The sequence below is a fragment of the Ptychodera flava genome, chromosome 10 (genome assembly GCF_041260155.1).
Source record: "Ptychodera flava strain L36383 chromosome 10, AS_Pfla_20210202, whole genome shotgun sequence".
Taxonomy (NCBI): Eukaryota; Metazoa; Hemichordata; class Enteropneusta; family Ptychoderidae; genus Ptychodera; species Ptychodera flava.
In genome coordinates this window covers 30,731,272-30,744,944 of record NC_091937.1, presented here as the reverse complement: position 1 = coordinate 30,744,944, position 13,673 = coordinate 30,731,272, and the positions used below count along the sequence as shown (strand labels likewise).

The window sequence follows — 13,673 nt, the reverse complement described above, 5'->3', positions numbered from 1 at the left end:
AACAAAAATGATATACCACCAGAAATAGCTATGTATGGTGTAGCTAGCTCACTTACAGCTGAACTATAGCAATTTATCGAGAGAATACGTGGATTGCATGTTTGGATATTCATGCTTATGTCTCGGCAAAGCTCTTAAAGCTCGAAGTAGTAGTCTAGATGATGATGTTGTTGGAAAGGTGGGCTGCATGTGATCTCCATATTGTGAAGTACTATATTGTGAAGTATCCTTTTGAACTCCATCAATGGAAGATAACAAACTCCACAGATAAAATTATGTAAGGTTAATAATGAATTTAGAGGAATTTGCAACTGCCACCTCGAAAGTGTATATTTCGTTCCTGAATATAATATGAGTCATATTAAACTATACTTTCTATTGACGGAGTGTATTTAGTTGCAAAGTTGCTATTCTCACACATTCTGCAAGGTATATGCCTTCAGTTTGGGCCTGGTTCAGTACACTTTCTCTCACGCTATAGCGAGTGCCTACATAAAAAGTCAATATAGACGCTGGCGGCGCGCTTTAAAATATACGGTTAATCTGTGACGTACCGGTACGTGACCACTGTCTCACTTATGATGATCAAATGCGTCTTTATTTTGACAATGTTGCGTCCCCAAGTGCCCAAAGAGGGTGATTTGTTTCGGAAAAAGAAACCCTCACTGACCACTTTCCAAACTTCATCTACATCATCTACAACTTCATCTGTCGATAAAGTCGCCTTCGACTCGCCAACCTGGCACACTCAAACGTGCCTCGGTGACGTCATATTTAACGTCATTGTCGCTCTGCGCTGATCGCCATCAGTCACGGCACACACAGCGTGGGAAGGAAGACCGCCGCATCTGCTAACGTGAACAAGCAGGCGTTCGGGGAATTTGAAAGGTAAGAAATGCGAACTTGAAAGGTAAGAAATGCGCGTAAGTAATTTAGCAATAACATGATTCGTCCATGAGATGGACGGAGGAAAACGACGGTTAAGCTAAAATTTTCACCAGTCCTTTCACGTTTTATTTGTGTTGAAATCACCGAAATCTCCTGCGCTTTTAATATATGCACGTATCAAATACGTCTTACTTTCTTTGTTTGTCCTAGTCTTGAAATGATTCTGATCATAAAGTGGATGAAAGTAATCATCTTATTCACCGATAAAAACGTATGAAGTGCTTGTTTCAATGATATCGGATGAACAAAGTGTTGGTTTAAATTCAAGAAAAACGGCTTTCTTGTTCAATGTGACCAGTATTTCTCTATAAATTTCAGATAAATAGATATGATAAAAAAATATAAATTTACCTTACACAAGTTTATTTCTTATCCACAATAATGGAATCATAAGCGAAAATGTCTAGCTTAAGCACGCCACAATCACGACTCTGGAATCTGAGTGTTTGCTTTCGGGAGTTGTTGTTCATTCATTCATTTCACAATGGCAATTTGTCCAGTCGAATTAACAGAGTGATATGTTTTATCGATTTCTCTCAAAACTGTGAAGAATATTAGTCGATGTTAACCTTAAGAAGCATGGACTAGGGTCTACGGTAGAAATAGCAAAAAAGCAATTTCACGAGTGTCTATTCAATTTTGAAGTTCAAGGTAACAGAAAACATGATACGTAACCCGCTAAACGGTCACTTCTCTTCAAAAAGTACAGAAATTATGCACAGTGATAGGATCTGGTATTTATCGTGCTCTTCATATTTCTCAAAATGACTCACTCGTCCGACTTGGTCAATACACAAGAGACAGACCCGCATTAACTTAGTTTATCTAAGTGGCTCTGGAATCGTCGTAACGCATGTTAAAGACAAGGACGTCTTTGAGCGAAAGAGGGCGCTGTTCGCTACTGTATAGTACTTCTATATGAGAGGCGCCTGCGTTAAAATTTCTTTGGTTCAATTACACTTAATGGGCTTATCCTGTTACTCGTTTGTGTCGATTCTAGCGATATGGTGTCGGCTTCCGGTCGAAATGTACAGTTAAATGTCAACAGTCACGGCTCGATTACCTGCACGTGATGCCAATGTTAAGCGTCTGACGAACAAAATGGTTAAATTTAGCCGTCTTGTGTGACTGAAAAGACATTATAATTGGCGAATTTGGCTTCGTCGTGGAAATCGAACGAACTCGCCAACAGCACGTGCATTCAAACAGTTGTTGCGTTGATCGAAATAATGTTTTTCGCACAATGACGAAATAGCAGCCACAAATGGACAAACCTTACGTATCTACTACGGCGAAAAAAAAACAAGTTTACCAATCGCACAAAGAAGTAAATATCTTGTACCTGCAACCTTATTCATGGTGACGAACATACAATTCCAGTGAAATCGCGGACTTTCACCGGTTGCGAACATATGGAAATGTATAGCCGTAAACCTGTTCCTAAATTGTTTGGAGGGTATAGGAAAAAAAGAGATTCTGAACACCGGCAAAAGTATATATTTTAGATTTTACTCTTGACTGTTTAGGCGAATGTTTGCGGTTCATTTCGAAATCGGCAGCATTTAACCATTTTATATTTTCGTCATGCAACAGTCCTTAAAAATCTCTGTCCCTTTCTGTATGTTGACAATGATAGATGAACTTTGCGTGTTGTAAATGTTATGCATGCACATCCATCTATTTTACGTGTATCTAAAGCCATAGGCCCGTCACTGCCATGCCGGTGCGATGTACTCCGTGACGAGGTCAAAAGGTCAACCTTTGAGCAATATCTCCGGTTCACCTTGGACGTAATTATCGACTGGATATACTAATCACGACCGGGTTTATAAAAACGAGCAACGTAGATACACTGTTTGAATTTCATCTTTCCTTGCAACCAAGGTCACTGAGGTCGTTAATCACGCTTGATGTCAAAATTACGCTGACGTCACAGTAAGATACTACTCGTGCGGAGAAGGATAAGTGTTCAAGATTGGGCCTCTGATAAAAAGACATTGCTATACGGAAGTGTTTGCAGCTATTTCTTGGCGCCAGTTGTGTGAGAGAAAAAATTGCTGAGTAATGTGATAAAATTCAAATTCACACATCGATAATTGTATCAACTGTAGTTTGGCAGAAATTTAATTTCGACACGTTACCATCGCAACCTGAAATTACTGTAAATTTAATTCGCTCGGTGTCCCCATCTGTAGATTCAGTTGATAAAATCCACGTTCAGATATGGGTAACTTTCATTTTCCAGCACGGGATCACACGGGGCATTTTCTTAAACTCACCGTGGAATTCATTTCTCATTTTCTTGGGAAAAAAACATCTCACTTCTGCTTTGCCCACAACATGCAATGTTATTGTTCACAAACGGACCCTGGTCCCCGAATAAAATACATTTGTCAACAACAAGAACTTGAAGGCATTGCACAAATACAACCTGTGCTAGTACTCGGCAACTCGACATGATTTGGGTAGAAGAACAAAAAACTGAATTTTTACAAAAATACATTCTGGAAAACGCAATAACGTTTATGGCTGATGGAGCTTTAAAGTATGTAAATTATGTTATCCCATGATGCACGTTTGTGTTCCGCCCTTTCATTCTCTGTGCAGACCTTTAAAGCCAAGAACAAACACAGAATAACCTAAGAAAAAGTAGAATAAGCCTCGGGGACAGATATTCTGACTCTTAAATTTGTAAAATTCTTTTTCTGACCTACCACTTGTAAAGCTCTCATAGTAAAAATTCACCGCCTTAGTTTTTTGAAAATTTTATTGCCCCATTAGAGATTACAAAGTTGCGTCGTCCATTTTGAATTTCAAATATCGGTAAATGTTAGGTTATTTGTATCTCCTGTACCACACTTTACTCAGGGACCCCTGAATTTTATTCTCGATTTTGTATGAAGGTGGTTGAGATTTCATTGGGGAAAGTTTGAGCAAAAGTTTAAGTCTTTCACGTTCTAGGCTCATACTACTTTAGGAGAACGAGGGCAAGACATGGTCGACGCAGGCCATACCACAAGGTCGATTGCGATTTACGATATGAATAGAACCCAGTAAAATTCACCCTCTATACAAATTACAGTACGCCGGAAAAAAGAGCAGGCACGGATGAACAATTTTACTAACCGCCCTAACAAGGCGATGGGAGTTGGGTAGGTCCAGTCTAGTTGATTCAAAAAGCTGTGGGAAGCCCCCTTCCCTAAGAAAACCACACTGCTTCATAACAAAGATTGGACTCGGTGTTCTTCAAGTATAGCAAAAATTAACACTGTATGACTGCTGCGTTGAAGGCCATATCTTTTGGATCACATTAACGCATGCGCACTGTACACTTATGAACAGTTAACTTGTCGTTGTCATCATGATATTTGCAGTGTACCTTCGCAATGCATTTAAACATTCCAGCTTAACTTTAATATCCTGATGTTGCAGGGTTGTTTGATCCATTTAACAAAAATAATTCTAAAATCAAAAAACAAAAACACCGTAAATAAAATAAAACCGGCGTAACCAACATGTTTGTATGAAACTTAGGGGAACAGGAACAATAAAACATATATATATATATATATATATATATATATATATATATATATATATATATATATATATATATATATATATATATATATATATATATATATATATATATTATTATTATTATTACACTTTATTTAAAGAGGGTAATCTGATTACAGTAAAGTAATTGTAATTTCCATCAGAGCCCTCATGAAAAGAGAGGCAAAATACACAAACGAATAAACAAAAACGTATGGAATAGACAAACAGAAGATGTCGAAGACAAAGGAAAAACAGGCTAGTCTAAGTCAGAGCCTTCATTACAGTATTTCATGAAAAGATAACAATGTAGTTTTGATTTAAACGTCGACAAGGCTTCACAGTCACGGATAGTTGGGGGAATGGAATTCAAGATTTTAGTAGCTCGATATACAAATGATCTTTGACCCATGCCTGTCCTAAACATTGGCGGGTAAAGGTTAACATTACTAGAACTACGAGTATATTTAAACGATCCATTTCTGAGAGAGGTTGGAATAGATCACTAATGTAGCTTGGTGCGAGACCATTTAAAGCTTTGAAAGTCATAACAACAGTAAAGTATTCAGTACGTAATCTATGGGCAACCAGTGCAAATTAACAAAAATTGTTCGAGTAGGAACTCCGAGAATTAACTTACCAGCCCTTTTCTGGAGTTTGTACAATCTTTGGAGATTGGTCTTAGACGTACAAGCCCAAACAATACAACAGTAGTCAATTACAGACAAGAACAAAGCGTAGGGGCGTAGTGGTCTTATAACACCAATTTTTGCAGACAAAGTCTTGCATAAATTATATATGTGGTCATCATATATATATATATATATATATATATATATATATATATATATATATATATATATATATATATATATATACATACATACAGATAGATAAATCGAAGTATACAGATGTCCTCGTGGGAAATTACAGTGCTCGATGCGGAAAGCAGAGCGTTATAAATAATAACACAAATTACTTTAAACAGGAACTTACAAGACCGTGGGCGCACAATAGGGGGATTACTGATGACGCAGCCATTTGCAGACACTGGGCGGGAGTTTTTGAATTCTCATAGCATCGCTTTGACTGTATGATAAATTTGAATAATCATGATCGGCACTTTCGTGACATATGCAAACAGGGGTCAAATGATCGTACTCATTTTGAACTCATTTTGAAACATATGCGTTCTCCGACAAAAAAAAAAACTGAACATTTTTTCAGTTTATTTTTTACTGAAGTTTAATCGCTATATATTCAGAGACATCATATGCAAGATTCAATGAAAATACACGCCTGAAGCATTGCAAAATCATGGGTTTCTGGGACTAAACACGGCACGTCTGATCAGTAGCGTGCCTTTTTTACATTTTCATAGATTTATGATAATCCGACTTATAGCCTAGGGGAAGTTCCTGTTTGAGCACAAATTAATAGTATCTGTTACTTAAGTTTCATCCATATATATATATATATATATATATATATATATATATATATATATATATATATATATATATATATATATATATATATATATATATATATATATATATATATATATATATATATATATCTGTGTGTATAAAACAGGTGTTCACAGCTCTTCTAAGATCCAAATGACGTCATCGTTTTTAGTTATATGCCGCAATAAACATATTCTCCATTGCTTTACATTTGCACTTTCGGAAATGGCGCATTCAAGGATTTGACTACTTCAGTATCACCGACGTTGCGATGGAAACCATAAGAAGGAAAAAGCGTATCAAGTTCTCCAACCACACACTGCAGGAGCAGATATTATTATCTGGCGCTTGCAGAGCGAATCTCTTAGAATGTTAATTGACAGCATCCCAATGGCGCATCGGAAGGTCACATAGGTCGAATGTGAAAAAAACACGCCACATTTTTACATTCTCATAAACTTTAAGTCATAATTATTTTAGACCCTGATACTGCCTGCATCAACATGGAAATGTAATCCCATCCGATTTTATAGACGAGTTAGTAGATTAAATTTATGGAGCACATAGTTATATAAACGTCACTATACTATAATACACACACGGGGGAAATCTACTCTATAATCTTTAGTTCGCGGAAAAGGTCAGGATGCTAAGTAACATTTAGCTTACAAAGACAGACATTATTTTCTTTATACGTAAAGACCTCGCATTTCCTTATACTATTGTCCCAGGGAATATGTTGTAGTAACCATTTAATCAGGAATGGCTATATTAAGAATGTTTGCTGTGAGTTTTAGGAAACGTTTGCAATCCAAACGTTGATAGTAAAATGTTTGATCCCGTCCCAAAGTGGTACTCAAACAAATTACTCAGCTACCTTTAAAAGCCAACACGGATCAACAGTCAAGTAGTTAAGCTTTCATGCTCTGAGCAACAATTTATATAAATTATATATATATATATATATATATATATATATATATATATATATATATATATATGTGTGTCTCTCTCTCTCTCTCTCTCTCTTTCTGTCTCTGTCTGTCTGTCTGTCTGTCTGTCTGTCTGTCTGTCTGAGTCTGAGTCTCTCTGTGTCTGTGTCTTGTCTGTGTGTGCGTGTCTGTGTCTCTGTCTGTGTCTCAGTCCGTGTCGGGGTTTCTACAATCGCTTCTTGTAAGATACACAATATCAGTTTTTTTTCTCTTGTCTTTTGTTATAGGAAAAAAAATCGATATTGCGTGCGTTTCACGTGAAAGCTCCGATATGTCATCGCTGCTCATCACCATGGTGTTACTTGTTATGACGTCACGAGGCGACGCTACTTTCGCAGGCGGTCTATTCGACCTCGATAACGTCGAAGGGAACCTCGGTAGACCCGGAGTGAGTGACGTGGTAAAACTAATTCCACACTTTAATGTTTCGAGATATGTGAAGGCCAATTAGCACCAGTATTACGCCGCACCAGTGATCGGTAACGTACATGAACAAATATAGTGACAAAGCGACATGCATTTCAGATAACGGTATTGCAAAATATGAAAACCGTGTATAAGGTACTAATAATTGCACTTGACTGTCTGACATGTTTTTATTGGGGTTTTTTTCAGTGTATTCCGTCACAGTTTTCCTGCAGCTCTGCCAAGGACGCCCTCTCGTGCTGCGGGAATATGGTTTGTGTGGACGAGCGAGGCTCACCTTGCGCTGGCTCCAATCGATGTAGTTGCCGTGCTAACCAAGTCAATGCCTCGTAGGACCCTCGGTCATGGAAGGCGCCACCAACGTTAAAATATGTTTGTCGTTTGAATTTAGCTCAATTCAGTCCTGGCAGCACTGGGAAAGTCCTGTACACAGCTGGTAAATTTTGCTGGTGCGAACTACCTATCTTGACTTATGACCTAGCTGTCACTCGGAAAGTATATAAGCTTATCCTTTTTTGTCATACGGGCAAGCCTTGTATCGTATAATCCTGGACAAGAAATCGCCCGCCTCTTATACTTGCAATAGATAACAAGATATACCAATTTTAGTATGTACATTGGAAAGGATGAATCCATTAACAAAATTCGCTAGGTATCATTAGAACACCATGAATTGTTTAAAGTTTGACATTTTCAATTATTGTCGACAAACTGATAATATCTCTTGAATAAACAACATGTTATCCAAGGTAAAAAAAACTGACTGCAAAAGTACGGGTGGTAGTTACTATCATTCAAGATAAGACCTTTGTTCCTCCTGGAAACCATGGCAACGCCAAACAAAAAGTTACTTGCATCCGATCGATGCGTTTGCATCATGATATATACTTAAAAGGGCCTGGAGAGGGAAAAAACGAGATGAACCAACGAAAAGCTTAAGGTGTAATCAATTTTGCTTGGTCATCGGCTGGATGTTTTAGGTTTCCATCAAGGATACCGATAAAAACACTGGAACCTCGCATTTCCATCATACAGTAAACCTTTGGTGTCTTTACCAGAAAAGACCATGATGTTTTTACTAGTTTGAAACTTGTCACAGTATCTGAATTCAAATTCCGAAATAAACAGTGGGAGTCCCGGGTTTGCACTCGTGGTGACATTCCAAGTCCGTAAATTACGATATTTTCCTTGTCAAATACTTAAGAAGATTGACATAGCGCTTCTCATCATGGTGACGTTCTAAGGCTGTCTATCTTACCTACTCGTCTTTCTACCAGGCGCAATGGAACGTAATGGCTGGTGATTTGTTTCATGTTTATTAACTTCTCATAAAATAGCAAATTCTATTCAATTTTTCTAGCGTCTGTCTGCTTGCCCCAAAAATTAAACTTGAGGCATTATGACATTCTATATCGGCGTGAGAGAAGACATTAAAAGGAAGAAAATCAGTGTGAATGTTTTAAGTCGAGACGTTCTTCTATTCAATCTGTAGCCAGCAAGATACCAGTAATCGACCATTGTGTAGTCCTATGAGCAAAATCTTTATTTCTCTGACAACATTCCATGCAGTTGTTTCCAAGGAAGATTAAAACCTTACTCTATCAAAATTACAACTACATCAATTCTGAATAATGGCAAAACAACGTTCACCAAATTACAAAGAAATCATGACCAAATAATCGCATAATAATATCTTAATAACAACCTTATACCCACATAACCAAATAATGGGATAATAATGATGAGATAAGTTCTAAATGAAGACATCAATGCTGAATTATGGTAAAACAACCGAATTGCCAAATAAGCTCATAACAATTTCAAGATACTGCCGTAATAATAACATAAATAAGATTGGAACTAATTGGGATAATTGGATTTTTTGTATTTTTCAAAATTCTCAAAATCGTTCGGCGCTCTACAGCTGAATGTTGAAATACAATAAAAATATTACAAATTACTCATAAAAAGAAGCGTGTAATTTAAAAAGAAAAGCAGATGAGCTTACATTTGTTGATCAAACCGACATTACTTCACCATCCAATTATCCTAAATTCGTTCTAATCGTGTTCATAATCATGACCAAATAATCACATTGTAATATCTAAATAATGACCAAATCACCGAATAATGGTATAATAATGATGATATGTTCAAAATCAAGACATTAATGCTCAATAATGGCAAAACAACTGAATTACCAAATAAGTTTATAATAATGTCATAGTCATTTCATAATGATATCTTAATAATGATTAAATAGTGGCATAATATTGGCCAAATAGTAACATAATATTGATCAAATCACCAAATAATGGAATAATAATGATGAGAAAAGTTTGAGTAAAGCTTTCAAAATGATTTTGACGGTGTTGTCACCTCATATAGATAAAGATTAAGGTTCACTCTTGTGTTTTAATTACTATTCGATTCACCCCATCTTGCAAATTATTTTTTTCATTGTTATGAAAACATAACCCTTTTCCTTGTTAATGTTGCCTTTGGTCTTTCGAATATAAAGTCACCCATAAATATGTTAATATTTGTGTAGTATTTCGGGGGGATGTGGAGAAATGAGTTACCTCCGTGACGGCATGTTCATCGAAACATAATCTGTCGTTAACATTTGTATCCCCGCTGGAATAAGTTCTACAGTATAAGTTAGAAGAAACTACAGTAATTTGACCGTAAAATTGCTATATTCTAACTCGCATAAAATTAGTATTTGATGATATGTACATATTCGTCCCACTCCTTTTTACTAGATAGAGCATGATACAGGTTTGATAATTAACTTCGGATAAAGTGTGACAGTGAATAGTCTGTGACTGGTATTATTAATAACTACCCATGTCGATTCCATCCATCGGTCTTCTATACTACTGGTTGAATGATATTTTGTTGCTATATTTTGCAAACCAAAGCACGTTGAAAATGTTTATTTCCTAAAATATTTGCATTCAAGGCTGGAATATTCAGTATTTAGCGGTCTGTCAAGGCGGTATAAAAATATTTAGTAACACAATTGACTGCGATTGTGAGCACATGATCAACACGTCACCATACACAATGTCGTACCCTAGCAACCACTTGCTATTAGCAGCCGTGTCTTAAACAAATGATAATTTTGCTATTACTGCATCGTGATCTAAACTGTCTAATATTTTGGAGTCCATTGTCAACCGTTTCTGGTGTGTACTTGCCGGATGAGAGGAATTTCTTCCATCCCCAATCGTTGCCCCAGGCACTCCGCCGGATTTAGTAATTGTTTCCTTCTCTGGATTTGACTTTGCGGGTTTGGAAGAGGAAACTACAAATTTTTCTGGTTTTGAGACTTTAGCGGTAATTATACCAGCGTCAGAGAGAGCATTCTGCATTTCGCTAGATGATTCTTCTAAGGTACTAGTCACATTTTGTTTTCTAGAACGTTGCTTTTGTTCGAGATCTGTTGAGACTTGACGCAGTATTTGGATGTCTTCTCCAGTCCCCGGTACAGTTTCCACAACCCTGGTTTCTACAACTCTCAGCTTGTCACTGAATAAGAAAAAATCTATATTTTCTTTTCCCTTGCGTCTGGCAGACAACTCAGACGGTGCGGAGATGCAAAAATTCACTCGCAGCTCAATCTCTTCCATTTTTAAATTAAAGTCTCCCCCAATCAGGACAGGAGCGCCCTCTTTCTTCTCAAGAATTACGGCGAATGCCTGTAGGCCTTGCACAGCGTTTTTCTTCTCTGCCGTTTTGATTTTATTGTGCGGTCCGTGCCACGATATGACGATGATATGTTTCGCGGTCTTCAGGCTTTGCAATTTTACGATGCAAGTGCGCGCTGCGAGCTCAGGACACTGTGTTCGTATTGTGGGATTTGCATCAAGTAATTTCACTTTGAATGCCTGATCGAAATCTTTGACAAGCTTCAAAGTCGCGCCATTCCAAATGACACCGGCTTCCTTCTCAGTGTTCCTACAACAATCCTGTAATTCTGATGGCAATTCGAGTTTCCAGTCTTTTGTCTTGGGCGCTCCGATCTCCTGGACGCAAACAATATCCGGACGGTTGGCGTTCAAAATGCGGCTTGCGGCTTCCTGTTTCTCGGTTGCCGTTGAGGTTTTTGGACCATTTAAGTTCAGTGACATAATGACAAACACTTCGGCTGAATGCGCTTTAGCTGTTTTTCTATCTAGTCTTTTGGTGGTTTTGGCTTCAGGCCCAGTTTTAACTTTACGCGTTGCCATGGTCACCACAGAAAGCAGAACAGTATTGTTAAATTAACGTGGTCATTCGTGTAACCTTGAAGGGAAAAGAGGGCAAAAAGTAGAACACCACAGACTTCAAAAAAAAAAAAAAAAACATACGGAAAAGGAAACAAAATAGATGAATGCCAAGTCATAGAGGTCACTTATGACCCTAACATGAGATCATTACATATAAGTTAAATGGAGCTACTATAGGAAACACACAATTAATACATAACTTATTAATGCAATACGTTTTGATGCGCCACACACGTATACACATACGCATGAGAGAGAGAGAGAGAGAGAGAGAGAGAGAGAGAGAGAGAGAGAGAGAGAGAGAGAGAGACAGAGAGACAGACAGACAGACAGACAGACAGACAGACAGACAGAGAACAAAGCATAGCCTCCCACCCTCACACACAATTAATTCTATCACGCTATTTATGTCGCGTTGTGACGAACACAACAGGTAACTAAAAACGTTTGCTCACACAATATGGTTCCATTTGACCTGCCCTTGCTATTATTATCGGTAACCGCCACGCAGTGTTCACTTGTTCCCACTGAGTAGGTCAAGAGTTGTCATGACGTTTGTCATTAGCAGTACTTCGACACTTTTTGTCCTGCACTGTCTTTCACAATTATAGTTTCCAATCAAGTACAAGTCTAATTTAATAGGTGTTTGTACTGTCTTACAGACAGAGAGTCACACTTGACGTCGTTCGACGCGATTGGATTGGAACAATATGAGAAAATGGCATATATATATATATATATATATATATATATATATATATATATATATATATATATATATATATATATATATATATATATATATATATATATATATATATATACATGTATATATACACAATATGTATACAATGTGCCCTCCCGGTTATCACCATAATGGCTTATGGCAACCTTTTAACTGGGCACAGAGAGTACGGAGAGAGTACAATAATATATATATATATATATATATATATATATATATATATATATATATATATATATATATTATAATATCAGTGTATGGCACAAGACATGAGAATGTCCATTTTTGGTGAACTCTGACTCGATTGGATTTCACGGAGAACTAAAGTTCCAAATACAGATATATCAGGGGCAGGTACGTCAACACACTGTTGACTGGCAGGCGAACAATAGCGTATTGTGGTTAGACTAGCAATGTTATTTGATACAAGTGACGCTCGCTCACACAGCTTACCTCTCTTTTTGAGTACAGGAAAGCCAGACGTCTCCTTCGTCGAAACTTAGTGTGGTCTGCAGAGCCCGACACGGGACAAAAAAGGGAACCTCCGAGCAGCTATTAAAATATCGCCATCTTGCAGAGCTGCGCTCTGACTTCAACATAACTTAGTATTTATTTCAGTGTTTCCGGGTTTGTTTTGTCACGGCCAATTAATTTAAATTTGTTGTTTCATGTCCGAAAAAGCTAACGATTAACCGAAATTACCCTAGTTAGGCCATTGATAATTCATTGGCAATGGCAAAGGCATAGTAACGTGCACTCATTGTGTTTACAGGGGGAGGGAGGGAAGGAGTTTAGTTTTGTTTCGAATATCGTGCACAGTTGCATTAAGGATAAGTACTAAGAATTAATTAAAATTTATAAATCATGTCAGTTTCATGACATTTTGCATGGAAATTCTTTTATGTTTTGGAATTAAAAAACATAAAATAAAAAAAATAGGGATCACCATGCTCGTTTCCATAGAAACATACTGCGAAAGAAGGCTCCCTAGCAATTGAAACGTCTACCCAAAGTTTGAAAATGTAATTTGGCGCTCATTTTCCTCTTAAAAAGTGAAATAATGACTATCCTTAACACGATTGGAACTAATTAGTGATAATTGGATGGTGAAGTTATGTCGATTTAATCTGTAAATGTAATATCATCTGCTTTTCTTTTTAAGCTACACACTTGTTTTTATGAGTAATTTATAATATCGCAACACTCAGCTTTAGGGCACCATACACTTTTGAGAAATTTGAAAAATATGAAGATCCAATTA

General features: G+C 37.1%; 1 protein-coding gene and 1 long non-coding RNA gene across 2 annotated transcripts; one reads left to right on the top strand and one right to left on the bottom strand.

The window, feature by feature from the left end:
- Positions 1–799: 799 nt before the first annotated feature.
- LOC139141470 (uncharacterized) lies at positions 800–8,284 on the top strand. The gene is made up of 3 exons (XR_011554189.1): positions 800–888; positions 7,195–7,355; positions 7,583–8,284. It is a non-coding gene; the product is annotated as an uncharacterized lncRNA (long non-coding RNA).
- Positions 8,285–8,918: 634 nt separating this feature from the next.
- Positions 8,919–13,017, bottom strand: LOC139142492 (uncharacterized). The gene is made up of 2 exons (XM_070712434.1): positions 12,866–13,017; positions 8,919–11,683 (listed from the first exon to the last, which is right to left on the bottom strand). Exon 2 carries the CDS (start codon positions 11,626–11,628, stop codon positions 10,504–10,506), a length of 1,125 nt encoding a protein of 374 aa, XP_070568535.1. The 5' UTR covers positions 11,629–11,683; positions 12,866–13,017; the 3' UTR covers positions 8,919–10,503.
- Between the last annotated feature and the right edge of the window lie 656 nt (positions 13,018–13,673).

Bases quoted from the DNA above. Each gene is read 5' to 3' on its own strand.
- LOC139142492 (XM_070712434.1), bottom strand. From the start codon at position 11,628: ATGGCAACGCGTAAAGTTAAAACTGGGCCTGAAGCCAAAACCACCAAA.